This window comes from Venturia canescens, chromosome 6, assembly GCF_019457755.1.
Source record: "Venturia canescens isolate UGA chromosome 6, ASM1945775v1, whole genome shotgun sequence".
NCBI lineage: Eukaryota > Metazoa > Arthropoda > Insecta > Hymenoptera > Ichneumonidae > Venturia > Venturia canescens.
In genome coordinates, this window is record NC_057426.1 from 7,324,670 (window position 1) to 7,344,311 (window position 19,642).

A 19,642-nucleotide genomic window follows, 5' to 3' on the forward strand; every position below is an offset into this window, starting at 1 on the left:
GACGCAATTGAGCGAGAAAAAATACTTCAGCTTTTTATAGTCGTTGGGAATTTAGCAATTTAATATTTCTAAGAAATGGGACCGAATTTTCGGGATATTCCGAGTGTGCCAGAGATCACTCGAGCGTAAGCGTGTCCGCGTTATGCACGTAAGAAGGCTTCTTCAGCTCTTTCTTTCTCTCACTCTTTAGAAACGCGCGTTCGCGAGGAGATCGTGCATAAATATCTATAAATATGAGTCTCCGGTGGTGCGACAAGGCGCAAGGTTGCATATTAAATTACATTCTTAAGCAGCCAATGTTCGGCTTAGCAAGCCGCAGCGAGACTCGCGCGTACGTGAAGCGAGCGTTGATTAAACGCATGTCCGAGAGCCCAACGAGGAATTCTCTATCGTATAATGTGGCGTACAATGTGAGCTTTTTCCACCAGTTCGATGTAACGTGGCGCATAGTTTAATAAAACGAATAGAAACGCATAGAAATACGAAGGAGATGAGGGGACGAAAAATCCCATATGAAAAAGGAGCATTTGCGAGGGAAGGAAAAGAGGAGTTAAGAGTGAAAGGGAAACACTTGACAAGAGACTTACGATCGGATACATCACGAGAAGTATTCTATCTCAATATATATATTCATAGTTCGCAAGCCTGGGAATGCGAATGAGGAAGAAAGAGAAAAAATAGCAAGATTAATCGTTTAATAGTTGGCCAGATATGCGTATATTTACAAGCTCATAGAATATCCTTATCGACACACTCTTTTACTAAGACTAGATACCAACAATAAATCGAACTGACCTGAATTATTCACTGCGTTCATTATAGCATCGAGTCGATAAAAACTTGTACAATGTGCCATTGAACAAAAGAAACCCGGAAAGCCTGCTCTCGTTTCCTCCCCTTTTTTCCATCAAGTTCCCATGTCGCTTGGATCCTGATTCGATGCTGCGATGTCGAGTCAATTCGGAATAACAAAAAGGTAACCTTGATTCGAGGATTTGAAAAAAATCATCTCAGACGAAGGGAGCTCCACCTTCGTCATTTACATAAGCTCAGTTCGGTGCTAGGAACAGACACGTACACTCTGAATATACATTTGGTACATAACGTGCGTAGCGATGAAACGGAGCGGAGGAAGGCCGTTGAGAAGTTCCGCGAGCTCACGATGCTAATTATTCTAGTTCATGGGAGCAATTTGTCGGCCACGCAGAATCGCGCTCAGCGCACGGGCAGCATTTAATGCGCTCAGGGACATGAAGAGAGAGAGAGAGAGGGGAGAGGGAGGGAAGAATACCCTCGCGAACACCGCAGCGCGAGCTCCAATAAGGCAAAACCTTCCCGGCCATTTGCATCTGTTGGCGAATATATTCACCGGTGCGATTTACGGAATGTACTGCAACGACAGGTAGCATACTCACAAAAATACGTAAGGTGAATAAAAAATTCACATAATATGTGTATAAATAAACAAACGCAGACTTATGTGCGTGTACGTACAGTAAACATAGTAAAGCACTTTATCCTCCTGCGGCTCCTGCAAGGAGATCAGGGTCGCTTCAACATTGCACAATTTTAATAAAAATTTTCAATTTTATCAACCATCTGTTTCGAGCGCGAACCCATCTGGCTGGCGAAGAACAGGCTAAACGCGAGATACAAAGCATCAAAAAATAGCTTTTCAACAGCCCCGAAATATTCCCTGCGCTTAGAAAAAAAGGCATTGGAACAACGAAATGAGGAATTACGGGGTGCCAATGAAATATATTTGATCATCGCAAGGTTGGATATGACTAAACGAACAAAAGAGTTTTAGATCAAACTGCAGATTCATTCTCGCTCCGAAAGCATTGCAGTTAAATGAAGAAAACTCTTCGGATAACTTCAATTGTTATTGAATGCGAGGAATATTTTTTTCTCAGTGTATACTGGAAACTTCGAAATTAATCCCAACAGCTGAAGAATTTTTTTTTAATTTGTAAAAAATTCATTTCTGTACACTCAGGGTAATTCGAGGCTTGTCCAACCCATCGATGCTGGACATAAAAATCCGAGGATCCTTGAGCCGATGAGCGTTTTTAGATTCTTTAATCAACCAGAATTAACGACAGTAACAGTAACAACAAACATGAAAAACGAAAGTAAAAGAAAAATTTACGCAGGGAATTCTCAAGCGTAGATGAGATATCTCATGAAGAATAATTCTGAAATTACAGAGTAACCGAGAGCCCGGCGATGATTCGCAACGATTATTCGTTCAAGAATTCATTGCGAGTATCTGGATCTTACGGAATATGTGGCAGAGATGTATATACGTATAAGATTTATAAGAGAAGGGAGGAAAAGATGTCTGCGGTGTGTAGTTGCTGCCGGGTTTGCCTCGCTGTAGCAGGGGCTTATGAGAAAAGGATTAACACAAAAAGTCTGCAAAACTACGTGCACAAGCGCGAATATGGAAAACTCTTTTCCCTGCCTCTATTCTCAATCTCTCTGCGCATACCCCTCTTTTTTCTTACATTATTTGTATCTCGTCGTTCGCGTGAACATACGAAAGATAAATCGATTGATTCCGTGTCCCCAGGGATAGAATTCCAGATTAATGCTATACGATATTTCAATTGTTGTTTCCCTTCAAATCATTAAATAATATTGGAACTCCATTTTTTGGGTACTTTCAACATTTTATTGGAAGAAAAAAAAACAGTTGAATGTCCAGCTACAAAGGTACGATGTGTTGAATCCGGGCTCCAGGGGCTGCAAAAGCAAAAGTACAACTTTAGTAAAACTCGAGTTTGTGTACGAGTTTGGGAGTGAGACAGAAAGATGTACAGGTCTGATGTGCAGGTGTATCATCAATCGGAGCTTGATATTAAGTCAGGAATATCAAGGACCCCGCTCGTTCGTTCGCTCTCTCCACGGTTTAACGATTCTAGCGCTCGAAGCAATCTTGCATATACGTTCCTCTCGTCTTGGATATCTTCTCGGTTTTCCTCGTGTTATGATCCTCCTTTTCTCTCTTTCTCTATCTCTTCTTATCCCCCGCCCGTCTCTTGATTTATTCCTTTTTCACCTGGCTAGGTAAAAGACTCGATGCGAGAAGAGATACATCTCGAAGATGCGAGAGGGTTACAGAAGAACTGTGACTGCCCGAGAGAGGAAAAGAGAGAGAGAGAGAGAGAGAGAGAGAGAGAGAGAGAGAGAGCAAACGGATAAAAAAGAATAAAGTATGGTGGTGGGCGTCGCGATGCGTATATGACTATCGCATAAGGGTGTACTCAGGTGTACTCTCGCGTTATGCTACATTCAATTTCACGAAGCCCTCAAGCATCTCTAGAGCACTTATGTACGTCTGGAGTATTTATACATATTTTTTATCTTCGAGCTAAAGGCGTAAGAGAAACGGGAGACGTGGGCATTTTCGCCGAAGCGAATATCGAGAGATCCGAATAGCTTATGACAGATGTTGATTGATGCCTCGCGTTGAGAACTTATTTTTTATTGGCAAAATTTACTGCACTATTTTAAAAAATCATTTTTTCCCAACAGTATTTATGATAAAAAATGTTGAAATAACAGCCCACGATTGCTGGATTGCAGTTTTGAAATGATCGAGTAAACGATTTTTTTTTAAATACCGAGGAAAAACGATCCAAATTTTTTCATCGTCTGAAATTAAATATTATAAAAAATGTAAAAAAAGATGCTCGGGTCTGTTTTCATCTACCAATAAATGTGAACAGGTAACACGTACATTTCTTGGAGCGATTTTTTTCATCAGTTCCTGGAATGCTTTAATCTCTCTTCTTGGACTTTGGCTCCCTTCCCATTCTTGTAAAATCTTTAGACTCATATTAAATTGATATTTTTTTTTTTTTCACGTTATGGCAACGGTCCCACGAAAGTAAAGGATCGGGGAAAGAAGTTCCGTGTGACTTTTAGAGAGATATCGCCCGGCGCACCCTGACGCGATCGTTCAACATAATAATTCATTTAACGAACCTCCGCAAATCACTAGGGCTTGTGGTTGCATAGTGTCTGCTTCAATGTATGTTTATTTTCGAAAGATCTGACACCGCGGGGTCTGCTCGATGCGTTTTATCGAACTTTGGTATGTGGGAACTCTTCGATAAGCTCTCTTATCCTGACTACACTTTTTTCCCCTTCTTCAACAAACAGTTCGTGCAACTTGCAAGTCACATAGCTTTTTTTCTGTCGCTCCATAAATAGATTTTCAAATGTCACGTTAAATTTATCGACACAAATGGTGAATAATTCAACCACGAGCTCTACGATCTCGTCGACATCGGAGTGCTTAATTGAACAGACGTCGAGATTAAATCGTCGAGATCAACTAAATTTCAATAGACAGCTTTGTGGACAAATTTATTCAGAATAAATTTGGCTTATCGAAGAACCGAACACAAACTGAATTGGACGATGGAGTTTCCATATTAGAAGACTGAAAAACCGAAGCAAATACCAACGCTCGACGACGAGGCGAAGTTTTCTCCCGTCACCGGTCTCGTCGCACAAAAAATTTGTTGAATTTTTCCAACCTCCGTTCATTTCTCCGTCTGATTATGAATAGCGAACAAAAAACATTTGTTTCCCTCACCATCGATTCTTTCGTGAGAAAATGAAATTAGTTCAAATTCAAATTTAAAAAACAATCAATTTTCACGGCCAACCTTAAAACTCCGTTGTTGCTGCTATTATTTAACCGAGGAGTGAAAATAATCGTTCGAAACAGAATGAGAAGAGGATGCGACGAGAAGGAAGGAGTAAAAAAGGTACGAACAGCTCAAAGAAAGAGCATACAAGCACGTATCGTTCACGTGATGGCATCCGAGCGTTGACGATGGCTGGGATCCACAAGCGAGAAATCTGCCGATTGATACCTACACTTGGATTGGCTAGTATATGCGTTCTTCTTCGGAAAAAGGGGAATCGCCGTTTCGCAGCTATAAACAGGCTACATTACGTACGAGCATAGACTGAATTCGTCTCAGAATACGACTTTGTTATGCCGGTAAAATTCTATTTTGGCGTCAATCGATACGACTTTTTAACCAAGACATCGAGATTTACTTGGTTTTTATTACTCTCCGAATGTGAGTGCGTGCGCTTAAACACGTTTGCGGATCAAGATCGCGCGGCTGCGATGCGTACCTCTCAATATTCCGATCAGCATAGGCGGTTGAGTGCGAGAACATCCAAGAAGCATAAGCACCAACCGAAGCGTTGCCTCATCCATAAATTAAATCGTTTTCGCCGCACCTTTTTTTTTATGGCTCTCAAATCTCTTGTCGCACATTCTAACTCGCTGTCATCTGTGCTATTGACGATTTGACCAGCGTGCGCTTCTCGTGCACGCGCACTCAGGAAACTCAGACACGGGCACAGAGCTGCGCAGTCGATCACGTGTGAAGTGCAAAAAAAACTGCGGATCGTGATGGACGTTCGCGCAAGGCCAGCGACGAGTGAGAGGGAAGTTGATGCTACGGGAACAAAGTTCTTTTAACTAAATTATACCGTCTTTGAAGAAACGAAGTTGGATGCGTTTGCAGAAAATAAATTTAGACTTGGATTCATAAATGGGATGAATCCTTTTTCTTTCATTTCGATTATAGTCTTTGCTCCTTGTCTTTTGTACCGAATGATTTTTTTGCCAAACACTTCGATGCGTGACCGTAATGATTTGGCAGGTAGCGCGAATCCCTGCGAAGGTTACAGAAGTCCGATTATTTGATCGTTAGTACAAAGTAAGAGATTTTTTATTTTTGGGCGTGAAGAAAAAAGTTTTGTACGAAGTGCGACTGCAGACGAGAGGGTCCAGTTGACAGCCACGTTTTAATTCACCAGCATCGTGTCTCGCAGGTGGAATAGATCGGGAGTCGAAGTAGAGGAAAAAAATGAGGGAAAAAAGGAAGAAGGAGAAGAATCGGAACGGCGAGTCGGGGGTATAGCCTTCGAGGAGTGAAGCGAAGCAGGATGGCGACAAAAAACTCGAGGTTTCTTTCTCATGGAGCCGATCTCTGCCGTGTTCTTATCGCTTGGTTTTTTCTCTTCTTTCTGATGGTGCGTCTATACACGCGACCTTCGATAGATCAATACGTGCTCCACCGCCATTACGGCGCTGATGCTCTTCTGCTGGATGCCGAGAATAGTTTAACGTCCTGGTATCACGTCTTTTGTGGTTACTCTTGCTTTTACACACAGAAAGAACACGATATGAGCTGCTAAGTTTACGTGCCGGGAAAAAATGATAAGGCGTTTATTCCAGAGACTTAAATTTCCGAGGAATACTGACAAAGCGGAATATTGGTCGATGCCCTCGTAAACTCAGTTTGCAGGTGCACTCCCATACAATTTTTCTAGCTTATTTGTTGAGACTATGAATCGCGATAAAATTTTGCATGTCGGAGCATTAATTGCATCTTAAAATAAAATTTAAAAAATTATGAAATAGTTTTGAAAGTCAAGAGGTGAAGAATCGAATTACTGCGTCAGGTAACTTATTTATTAATTTATTTATACTTTTTTATTTAATGCTCCATTCATTAATTTATATATTTATTTATGATTTTTTAAAATATTGTGTATTCATTATTTTATTTTATTAATTATCACAGAATATTACCTGTGCGCGGACTGTCGTATCGTAGCACGAGTCAAGTTTGTCAGTGTAAAAATCGTATTACAAGGAAATAAAGTTGTATGAGGTGTTTACAACTGAGCAATTTCTCAGCAATTTTCTTCTTTCTGAGCAACCTCGGAGTCGGATATGGAGAAAAAATCTATCCGAAAATAGAGTTTCTTGCCAAGAATCAGGTTCTTCAGATACGAATTGTTTTTTTATGGGACTAAAGATTTGGTTATAGAAGTCGAGGGAAAATAGGGACGATCACGGATACGCGTATAATCAGGCCATTATTGAAAAGTACTCCGGACCTACGAAAGAGACGTTCGTTAAGAATATTATATCCTCCAGACACGGACAATGAGAGAGCAAGAAACCTGACTCGGGGGAAGAATAATAAGAAGAGGAAAGAAAAAAAAAGTAAAAATAGTACGGAGGGAATTGTACAAATGGGATTGTGCGGATATGCGTCGGGCCATTGACCAGCATTCACGCAGCGTACATGTGAGCGGAGTAAAGGGCCCCGATAGCACTTTACGAACAAATCCCCATGGCGATCGTAAAACGGGCGTTGCAGCATGTAACGCGTATCTGTATGTGTGTAAGGCTCTGTTGCAAAACTTTTGTATGTTCCCTATTCCATTGGACTCGCGTATATAAATACGCGTGAAAGAAAGCGTCTATGCGTATAAATATATATAAATATATACGAAGCTACTAAAGCTGCGAAAGTACTTTAAATAGGCATATATATTCATCGATAGCCTGGGAACAAAAGACGTTAAGATTCACTGTTGAGCGGGGATAACCAAGTTTTTTAACGCCCTTACGATAGCCAGCATCTTGCTATTTCGCGCTCAGCTGGTGCGTATTCGTGCATTGTCGAGCGCGAGTTAAGTTGGACTTTCGATTTCGCACCTCCCGCATCTTTCCCCCAAGATTTATGCAAATCTCTTAAGAATAACGAGAAACACAGCCTCGAGTATCATCTTTCGAGTATAAGAGAGCGAGAGTACGCACCTTTGTCGGGGAGCTTCGAAAGACTTTCTCTCTCTCTCTCTCTCTCTCTCTTTTTTTCTTTTTGTTTTTTATGTTATTTTCTTTTTTTCAAGTTTTTCGCCCTCGGGGCTTTTCCCTGAGCTATACGATCTCAGATGTTATGTCTTTGGAGGCAAAACATCACTGTGAAATATATAAGCCCTGCGCACAGCGATCGCTTGAGTCGGTTTTACGTGAATATTTATTCATTTGAATACATATATTTGTATCTCTAGTTTGATGGTCCAGTCGTACGGAAATAGGCAAGTACGAGAACTGCCTTTTTTTGGCTGTAAATCAACGTACTAGGCACCGAAGGGAACACATCACTCTCAGCGAAGTTGCGGAGAATCTACTTCCGCCGCCGCCGCCCCCCCCCCCCCCCCCTCAACCTCCTGTGAGAAAGCACCTTCCTTGTACAAGATTCCAACCTTTGTACTCCATTCCACCCACGATTTGACTCGCAACGATTCACGCAATATAGCTACCAATTTTTCACCTCAAGCTCCTATTACATCTGTGAGCGTATACATTTTAATGTCCTCGGAGCATTTTAAGGCACTTGCACTCGGAATATTCGTGTGTTGCAATAATGAGGACACGGCCAGCCAGTAAATTTGTGACTATTTCGAGGGAGGCGAGCTAAACGACTTTTTTTAAATTAGTGAAGAACGTTGAAGCGATTTTTAGTGGCATTTAAGAGTTTTTGTGTAAAAAATATTCGTTGACTTACCCATTTACGTTCGAGGGAGAAAAAGGTTTCACTAAAAATTGTGAGGTCGATTAACATCGGGCTTTGAAAATGTAGTCGACTTCGATCAACGAAAGTGGATTATATTTACGTTTGTATACAGTGTTATGAGAAAATTAAGTTTGTTCATGTTTTATTTGTACCGCACTCTTGGCCCTGAAAAAAACTCTTTGATCCCAAATATGTCAATGCTGCTGTTCTCGATACCGTGAAAATATATCTGACCTCATCTCAGCCTCGATTCGATCTGTCTCACGCGCTCGAGTTCTCGTTACGTTTGGTTAAACCCGATATTTGAGTACGCACATGTACACAGCGAAGTTTAAAGCAAACGAAACGCAAAGATTTTTTTGACTACCTCCAAAATCTCAGAACTCAGTTCCTCGAAATAATTTAAATTTGTGAATATTTGTCAAAATCCCGAGATATTTGCTGCCCAAGTTTTCCCACTCCCCTTCGATTTCACTGTAAACAAAGCCTATAAAGTGACCATGCCATCATAAAACTGTGTGGCATTCCCTGCCGACTCGACCTTCGTCAAACTCTCCACCTCTTTCATTTTCTTCATAATTTTTTGTACTCTGAAAATCCCATCCGATTTTTTCGAACGATTTTTTTGCTCCAAATTAAAAAATCTGAAAATATTCACAGAAAGCACATTTTTCACATGAAAACTTCGAGCTCCTCGAAATCTTGTACTTTCAAGAGGTGCGACGAGGGTCCAAAAATGCGGGCAAAATCGAACAGCTAAAGGGTCAAACCCAGATCGAACGAGCGCGGAATGCTCCATATACAACGTGCATGCTATACGCTACGCTTCATATAAAGCTATTAACCGTGCTCACATCTAACGTAGATCATTCGCCTGGCTCGGGGATGTATATGAGGCTGTCCATCAATTAATTATCGATTAAATATACGATTCCCTAATTGACAGTGTATATCGGATAGCGTTGCGGGTCACGCGATAAGTGGAGATAATTCAAGATGGAAGCTCTTCCGAGTATACGGTACCATTATTCATCTATAATATGTTCAGACACTGTTAAGGGCGTATATATATTTTAAAAGAATTTATTAATATACGTGCGAGTGTATAGATATTAATGGAAAAATTTATATTGGAGCAGGCATTCTCGTGCATATATCAATTCATGTTCTGCAAGGTAAAGGGGCAGGATTCTCGGCGCAACCCTGCAGCAGGCAACGAACAAACGTGAAAGAGTGCGATAAACAAGGATGAAGGTCGGGAACGAGTGCGCATTCACAGCGTATCTCGTTCCCGCAGCTATGAAGATAACAGCGTCATGCAAGTATTTTTTTCCCCATTTTATTTATTTTTTCATTTAGTTTTGCCTGCGCTACTGCACCCAACTCTTTCGGCTTATTCTTGACGCATAAAAATACTGAGGCTAAGTGCACCTATGCCCCATATATATTCGTGTCGAGTCCCCTTACTACCTTCAGCAACGATAATGAATTTATGATAATTTTAATTTATCTGTTTGAGGGAAACGAACGTGTATGGATTAACTTGAATGAGTTGGGGCTTCCAAAAGATTAAGGGCTATTGAATATTCTTGAATTTCTCAAATTCATAAATTAGTCTGCGATAAATCGTGGGATGAAACCTCACCAAAGTAATTTTGCCATTTTTAAAATTATCGTTGGGTCAGACATAGCTGAAAATGTCGAAATACAAAGTTCCTTCGACCAACGAAATTCTACAAAGACTAAGCCAATTGTTTTATTTTACTTTGGAAGGAAGAAAAATTGAGACATATGCAAAGGAATCTTGTACACTCGACCACGACGACTCTCAGTCTTCGGTAGAAAAAAAAGTTAAGAATTAAAAGCCTCTGGATAAATTTTCCAGAGGCATCTTTCTTTACGACCGATTTCTGATCTATGAAAGCATCCCGCATCATTTACATTCGGATGGGAGCTGCTCGCGAGAACGACTTAGTTTCACTCTCCGCAACAAGGCTCAAGTCGAATGGTCAATGTCTCGTGAATTGACTTACATATTAGCAAGAAGGTTAAAGTGTCTATAAAGGACGCTACCGAGGTATAGATACAAGCGAGGTAATTAACGAAAAAAGGAAGAAAAAGCCTGGCAAGGTCCTCCATTAAGAGGAGTCAACGAACTGGAAATCGAGACTGTGCACGTACACATGTATGAAGGCATATGAATATGTACGATAAATAATGCCTGTGGATGTGGGGGTCTCGGTGTGTTATATTATTGTGGCGGGGTGCATAGCGCGCGGGTCTGCCGGCCCATATTTTTCCTCCGTCTTTTGCCTCTCTTCAGTGAGAGCCAGCGCGACGTACCCCGCGGAGAATTCGCTTGCGGAATTTATCGTCTACTACGCTGCTCTCGCACTAGCGAATGCACAGACACGTTCGTGTGCGTATGTTTTTGTATGGATACGTGTACGGGTGTACGAGATCGGATCATGTGCTCAGTTTCAGTGTAGAAGGTGAGGAGAACTCACGAGATCGGGAGGGAAGAAAGGCAAAAGAGAGTGGGAAAAAAAGTTTTGAAAAAATAGTGCTCGAAAAAACGAAGAGGCCGAACGGCGAACGTGGGGATTTTTGTTCTGAGCGACGAGGTAAAGCTGGTGAGAATAAAGGAGAACTGGAGGAGTTCGCGATCGGAGCAATTAACCAGATTTTTTCCGAAATTCCCGCCGTCTTGCAATCGCGAACGTTTGCCGTCGCCTCTCTCTCTCTCTCTCTCTCTCTCCGTATCTTTCTACGTGGTCTCTTTTCTCTCTTCTCGCCTTGGGACGAGCTACGTTGAAATGTGCCGAGGCACAAGTATCTTTCCGTACACTCTTTATCCCCTCGTTTTTTCTTCTCATATCTACGGCGATCAAGGCGAGAAGCATAACTGGCCAAGATCTCGAAGGGTTTTCAATATTTGGAAAATCTATCGATGTTTCTGATAGTTCATAGTCTCGTCGCGAGAAACTCCAAGTTTTGATCAACCGTTCATGAATACCTCGACAAAAAATACGTAAAATTGAACCTAACGTTTTTTTTTCGTTTACAAATACTAACGATGACTTTGAACGCATGAAAACTTTGCTCGATCGACTCCAGACACCCCCGTGAGATCGATCAACACGGAAGAAATTATTAATAAGCGGTTATGCGGCGCGAAAAAAAGGCTCAAGGACCAGCACGGTGCTCAATCTATTCTGCTAAATACGTCAGGACTGCTGACGCAGGTGAGAAACTCATTGCGCGGTCTCGTTAAGGATCCATTGTACGAATGGATCCAAAGACGAGACGACGCGGTGTGCTGCAAAACGACGAGAAATAAAGATGCTGAGAGAGCGAGATGGATAGAAAAGATGAAAGAGGCGATACAAAAAACTGCTCTCACGACAAACCGTGTAAAGTAAATGATTAGTGTAAAGAGCAAGGAGGCAGTTTCATATCGAACTTGCTAGGGCAATATACTTCACTCTTGTGGCATGTACACGAGGGAACGTAACTCCGTCCCACGCACAAGTCTTTTGAGTAGATCGCGTACTATTCATCATTTTTTCCTTTTCATTCGCAAATGTTAAGCACACATGAGGCCATCCCAAATCGTGTTTCGAATCCTTAAACCTCAGACCGAATTTTGATCGCGAGGTGTGTAATTAGAATACATAAATAAGCTCGATCGAGAGCTCGATTTTGATGACTCATGGGATCAAGAAATTGATGGAAACTTGTATTTTTTTTGTCTAGACGGACGATGATGATGGATAAAAATTGCAAGGGTCCCCTTTTGTCGTGAATGAGATTTCTTGAAAAAAGGAGTCTACGACAATGAAGAATTGTCCGAGAGCCTGGGAAAATAAAGAAAGTCTCTGTCAGACCAAACGAGCAGTTTTTTAATCAACGATTTATACAGTCGATTGATGCTTTGACTCTCAGAATTGACTGACTGCTGCCAAGAGGGCGATGACATTCCCAAGAATGTTTTTCAAGTTTGAAGACATTTAGAGACAAAAATTTTTCATTACTTTTCTGGTGTCGAATTTTACGAGGGTCGAAATACAGAAACTCCCACGGCGGTTAAACATCCCACCAATTTCGACGAGCGAGTGTCTGCCTATGCTGTATTTTCATAATTTTATGGTCGCGATAAGAGAGCCGGAGTGTTCTAGTCCGTTGTCACTTCAAACCAAAGCATTCAGCAAGAATAAAAAGAAACCGGAAACGCTTTTTGGACTGATAAAAATGTCGGGAAAAAATCAAAGTCGATGAATTCCAATTTTTTGGCGTTACTTTAACGATTTTTCTCAACTTTTCTCACCAAAGTAACTCAATACTTTCGACGCAACAGTTTCATTAACGGATTAGCCTGTACATTTCGAGAAGCAGCGAAGCAGGAGACGAGTCTGAAAAGGGAAAATGTAACATGGAGGCGCGCGCGGTGGAGGCGCACTGTACGGTGATGCAAGGTGCAAGTTGTGCGTGCTAGAATACTTTAACACATGTTAATCCCCTTCCATTTTCCGTCAGCGTAGACAATCGTACACGAGGCTTGTACGCTCGCTCTCAGCGAAGAAACTTCGAGCAGAGCCCTATCTCATGGGCGAGAAACTCTCTCGCTGCGAAGAATCGAGTGCGACGCGCGCTGTACGCTTAAATAAATAAGGCAGTATTCTCATCGAGATGTGTGGAAGGAGGAGAAATACAAGCAGCCAGTTCTTTGTGTCGCATTATTTTTTTTCCACATGCGCGCCGGAACAAGCTGCTGTTACGTGGTTATTAAATTTATATGTAAAAACAGGGGCAAAAAGATGGAGAGATTTCTCCGATGTCATAACGTTCGTGTACCAGAGGTGCGTGGGAGTTGGTAAAAGTTCGTGAGTCTAATGCTCTCGGCTTTTCCTAAATCATTTCGTTAAGTAAATATCATTTTTGTATTTGCGGTATTGCTTATTGTTGCCCAAACTCGCTTGTTTTTTAACACTTCAGTCCGGTCGGAAATAATCGAAAGTAAAAGTCCACGTTCCAGCAGAAGAAACCGGGGCTCGGCGCTCGAATGTTTGGAAATTTGTCAAGCGTCGATGTGAATTTTCATGAAAATATCCACGCGATTTCTTCTGTTGATTTTTAACATTCAACTTCCTTGCTGCGTAACGTTCATCTTCATCTTTTATTAGAAAAAAGTATTTAAAAAGATCGAAAGAAACAGCAACTTTTTCTACCATTGAAATCTCATTGAACTCAAATGGCTTTGTCAACGTTTCACATCGTCGGAGACACGTCAAAGATTATGAAGTGGTACGTGACGATGAAAGAAGCTTGTTGAAGACATTTTTGAATTAAGATGCAGTCTGAGCGCATTGCATTGAGAGAGTCCGATGCCAATCAACGCGGACCAATGAATAGGCAGAAAGCAAAGAGAAAAGTCAGAGATCCCTTGCCTGCCCTATCCTCCTCTACTGATATATAAGTGAAGTAGCTCATATGTGAGAAAATAGAGAAAAATATGTGAGTTATATCGAGTTCGGATGAATAAAGAATTTATTTACGGAGCTGTTATATTCTCTCGTGAGATCGAGTGCATACGTACGTTGAGCACGTCACCTCGTTGAGTCGTGTGCAACGCGATGTGAAATTCTTCATAGACGTGCGTACGTATGTGTCTGTATGCACATTTATGTACTAAATATAGTACCTCGAGATCGAATTTCCGATAAGATTCGCAAGAGTGCAATCGATCATCGTGCCTGGACGTGATCGATGTGCGTACGTAGAGAGCCACATAGCGCGAGAGCTACGCGATGATCAGGGGAATGTGTTCTCTCCCCCGTTTGCACCCGCCTGCTTGTTCGATCTCTTGTTATAACCCCCCGCCCAGCGCCTACAAGTTCCTTCATATAAATGCACATAGTTGCACTTTCGTAACCTCTTCCATGCTGTATTATACGAAACACGCCAATATTTTCCATTTATGAGCTTTTTTCATCACGGGGTTGAAGTACCGAGAACTCGACTTGCGACCCCGTGCTCATATTCCAGCAGGAACAATGGACAGCATCCCTGAGATGGGCCATGAACTGAAGGGTCGTTATATTCTCTTCTATTTGTGGACTCAAAGAAATCGTGCACGCGGAGTTTCCAATTTATTACTGTACACAGAGTTGAACGAGAGAGTCCAAAAAAATCATGATTTCAAGCTAGTCGGACATTCTTCTGATTGCGTGAAAAAACATTGACGCAAATTCTAGTTTTCCTCACCAAACCCAAACTAATCGACGTTAAAATTACAGTGAAACCGATGTCAGATTCCGTGCACCGAGGACCAGGGTATTGAGAATTTCGAAACTTAGAAATGCGTTAAATGATCCTCAATGAGTCCAGCACAGAGACAGACCGCGTATGTCGGCAATTCGGAACGATCATTCTCATTTTTCAAGTATACATTGAGCAGTCAGACTAGAACAGAACTAGAAGAAAATGAGTAAAACGGCAATTTGAAACGGTCTCAATATAACTACCGGGCATAAGTACCCGCACCGGCGATCATGTATAATCTCAAGTTTTTTTCAGATTGCACATGGTTTGTGTGCACTTTGCGGTACACTGAAACACGCTCGGGCTACCGATGCATCCACCCGTGTGAAAATCACCCGCTAGACCGAAGCTCGGACCGCGGCTGGAAACGCAGGCGTATAATACAGCGCGGCGAAGTGGAACGCAGACGTACACATTCACCAACACACATTCGTATTAATCCCCGCATGAAAATATAGAATGTGTGATATACACGCGTAACAGCTGATAAAAATCGCGACTTGACGATGCAAGTCGTAATTGCGATTGGGAGAAAGTCGGACATATCATCGAACCGCAGGATAAATTGCACCACGAATGAACGCAACGCACACGCACACGCGCACAGGCCAAAGTCTACGAAAATTTAGTAGCTCCTTTTTCTACGCACTTGCCACGAGGAATTTTTATTCCTACGAATCATATCGTCAATCGGTTATTACGTAGACGTAACGCCGTTGATGAACTTTTATAAACTTTCATATAACCAATTTGCCAGGTTTATCTGTTGTACGCATAGATTCGTGTTTACTTAAAATTTAGCTTTTTTGCTGGTCTTCGTTTCCATTGGATGGTTTTATTAAACAGTTTCTGTTGCTTCGATTAAAATTTTACTTTATATAGTGTTATTTACGTAATTCGGAATTGGAAATCGTTTTGTAGAGGAGGCAGTGGAGTTGAGCTGATAAATTCACTTCCTTAAATAATAATCCGTAAACAGATCGAGCTTTGGGAGATCGATTTTTATTACTGCCGTAACGATTGAAGTAAACAAGCTCAACTATCGCAGAATCGGTGTTTTCCTAACCGGGATTCGACACTTTTTTGCTCACCACGAAATCTTGGTCTGAGGCTCACGCGCATCAACGTTTTTTTTCAGTTATATAAGGACTCTGTCCGAAATAGACGATTTTACAGTGAAAAGAAATTTTGTTCACCGGATAAAATCCATTGAGTTGGACGAAAATATAGTAGTGGATTCGGCTGTTTTCATATTTAAATGAACATTGGATATTAAAAAATAAAAAGTGAAATTTGGTACATGTTCGTGCAACTAAATAAATTTTGTTTGTTTTACAAAATTCTTTTCACAGGGAGCGTTTTACAACTGCGTTTATTAATAAAACCAATGCTCTGCCATCCCAACCCTTTCCCCTGTTAAAAAAACAGTAAAAACGCATTTTTCCAATCTTCGAAGTGCAAACACTCATGTTTATTGGAAATTTGCTAAAATTTGATATTCATCGATAAGAAACTCACCAGGATATCCTTCGGGGATGACTATTTCCGGTCCGACTTTGACGTCGTGTCGATAACGGTGCATGAGCAACGTTGCCGTAACCCTTAAAGATTTCTGCTGTTGTTTGTACAGTAAAATGGGTCTCCCGCCGCCTCCTTCGACCCGAACGACTCGGGGTAAGGAAAATCTGTCCAAGAACTCGCGAAGTGGTACGAACGAACCACCGGAGCCGGCAGCCTCAGCTGTGGCTTCTCGCGAACTCGGTAGAGAATCGTCGCCCGTACCGGTCGCTTCACCGCTCGACAATGTCGAGAATTCACCACTCGAGGACATCACGATTTTTCTCCGTTTTCACCGATACCCGTATCTCAAAACCCGACACTTTCATTAATTAAAATTCTCTGCAATGTTCAACATTTATTTACACTCATTTGCACTATGAAACTCATTGTTGCCGATTTTTCCTCTTCTACTTTGTACCCCGATCGTGTAAAGATCCTTCGGTTTCCTTCGCCAGGAGAACACAAACGATTCGATCTGTATTCGGCTTTCGAGAATCCTGAAAAAAAAACACGTAAGTACATAATCGTTTCGTACGAAAAAAAGCCTTGCAAATGGAATCATATTCATGAAAGTTATTGTTGGATTCTCTTATCGAGATTAGTGAAGTTACATGAAGAAGGCTTTTTTCGTCGAGCATCAATCTCGTAAAACGAACATTATTATTTATTCAGAATAAATTCTTTTCACGAAAGCTTTCATAGAAAGTGTTCTCGAGTGTTCTTCGTCACGCTTACACGCTTATACGAATCTCGCGTAGCGGTGTATAAAGATTGGAATAGAAGCGGTTCATTCTTCCGTCGAAGCATTCATTGAACGTCGTCAATAGGACAGAAATGAGAGAAAAAAAAACAAGGTAAAATGAGGCTGAATAGCTTCAAATAAAATTGGACGAGTCCGCCTAAGTTTTAAAGGCAGATGGAAAAATACTTGTCAAATATAATATCAGAGAAAGATGAGGCAAGACCGATGATAGGTGTTAAATCCGCGTGCGGTGCTTGTACACGTGCGCGCAAGAGAATGTGCCTTAGTTAACAGCGATTATCCTCGAGGCTTTTGACGTTGGTGATCATGATGATGAATTTATGACGACGATTAGCGCGTGGCGTACCGCAATGTCGCCACCGGTCTTCGTACAAAACTCACCCGAAGGGATAAAATCTACTTAATCCGTTTCATTTTATGCACATAATACACGTCGTTTCGTGATGCGTAGTATCCGAAGATACGTGGGCGTATATACAGTCGTGGCATGTCGTATTATTCATGTACATCCGTACAAATTATACAGTTATCTATGATTTTCTCGGACTCAATGACTTCACTGTGATTGAAGATATTGCTCGAGATATATTCTGCATCCTTAATTGGGAAAGGTATAAACTCTCGGTTGGTAGTAATTTGTTGGAATGCCATTCGTTTTTTAGAGTGGATTGACTATGGAGTAACAAAGTTTTCGTGGAGGATTAGAAACTTCTTTTGATCGGGAATTATTATTGCGTTTTACTGATGGACGTGAAAAATTCTGGAAATTGAGCAACTTTTTTCGGAATTTTTGTATCGAGAATGCGGTGGTCCAGAGGCGGCAACGGCTTTTTAAAATTCTCAGGTTATGGCTCGAATGATCGAAGGTCCAAGTTCAAGCTCATCAGTGCATTCTACTGACCACTCGGATCATCATTAATCTCAACCTCAAAGAAGCCCCTGCGTGAGCACCGTGCGAGGAAGAAACTTTGTGAGAAGCTTCAAATGTGGAGTCACGTGTTTCCTATACTGGCATAGCGTGTCTATCATACAAACGACGCATACCAATGAAGGGAATTAATATTCGACAGTCGTGAAATATGATGCGTGACGAGAGAAGGGAGAGCAGCGGCGGGCTCGCACACTTTTTAGTCGCACTCGTGCAAATACACTCGCGAATACGTGTACGGAGAAACGGTGAGTTCATGGAACATTTGCATGGCGAAACGTACATTTGGAATACTCGAAAGTTGCGAGCGAAAACTCCTGTAGGAAACAACGTGCTTAGAGAGAAAAAGAATTTACGTTCACGAGCGAATATTTCGGTGAAAAAATGGCGAATGGCTCATTCAAACCCGCGGAATTGAGTTTTCGATCGGTTCTTTGAAAATGTATCTTTTGATTACAACTCTCACTGTGACAAAAGTCGCGACAATTTTCCGAGAAGTGAATCACTCATGGAAAGAATTCGAAAAAAAATTGCTCAAAGTTTCAGGCACGTACCAACTGACAGGATCGGGCTGCGGAGTTGCTTAATCCTCGTAAATAGCGAAGATACAAATCAATAAAAACCACGAATTTTGGAAGAAAAAAAAGAAAGCACAACCAGTAATCCGAGTTACTTGCTAAACGTCGATCGCGATTCAGGCACCGATGGAATTTCGTGTCTCGTCGGTCGTTAAAAATAACCGGATATAATCGTGTTTTCGTTCGAGAAGAAACGATGTTTACGCGAACCGGAAATAGTCACGATTGGAATACGCTTGATCGGTACGTGATAGGGAAACACGAGCGTAGGCGAAGACAAGCTGCGTGCTGTCAATCGCGCGACGTCCCGGACGTCAGGACGCTCCGAATGAGATCGTGCGACTAACTCCCGCAAACCGCTTGCTGGAACGTCGAACTTACCTTTCCGACAATCCAAGAGCTACTCCCCACCCGACATCACCGAATAAACTACATCACGCTCTCACCGTCTCTTTGCTTTGCCGCGGTGCGCCGTCGTACTGTGAACTGCTGGCGGATTTAATTCGTATGTACATGTGCCTTCATTGGGACGTTTTTCTTTCCCCCTTTTCATCGCAATCACAGTGGACCAAGTGTCCACAAATGGAAGTTCATTGAGCTCCGTTGTCACAGTGTTTTGAACAGGTCTGTATGCGCAGTCGTTTCGTACATTGTTTTCCAAAGGCAACTTCCACTTCCGGAGAATTTCCTTCGTAATGGCCTTAACGAACATTAAAATATCTCATTGTTTCGCTCTCATTTTTCTCACCCGGAAATCAACTTGTAGATCCTCATCCCATCAATTTTCATGCACAAACGACCGTGAGTATTCCATTAATGGATTTTACGCAGCTATGATTCAGTTTGATTATATTACAAGAAATTATTTCAATTTGTAATTTTATGGTTTATATAGTATAAAAATTCTTATTGGCGTTGAAGCCGAGGTGTACGTGAAAATGTGGCGTTTTCTATGGAACATTTATTCGAAAACGTAAATACGGGGACTGCGTGAATCCGCTTTTTGTTTTGTTTGCGTCAAGACTTTTTTCACAAATATTATATTCTTAGATGTTGAAGTCAGAACGCAAAATTAAAT

General features: G+C 41.5%; 1 protein-coding gene across 1 annotated transcript in view; it reads right to left on the minus strand.

The window, feature by feature from the left end:
• The window catches only part of LOC122412236 (uncharacterized), a 53,461-nt gene extending 34,539 nt beyond the window's left edge, over positions 1-18,922 (minus strand). The window contains exons 1-2 of the mRNA XM_043421657.1: positions 18,541-18,922; positions 16,254-16,792 (exon numbers count right to left, since the gene is read on the minus strand). Of these exons, the coding sequence (XP_043277592.1) occupies positions 16,254-16,566 (313 nt within the window). The 5' untranslated portion in view covers positions 16,567-16,792; positions 18,541-18,922. The remainder of the gene's footprint in view (positions 1-16,253; positions 16,793-18,540) is intronic.
• Positions 18,923-19,642: the final 720 nt, after the last annotated feature.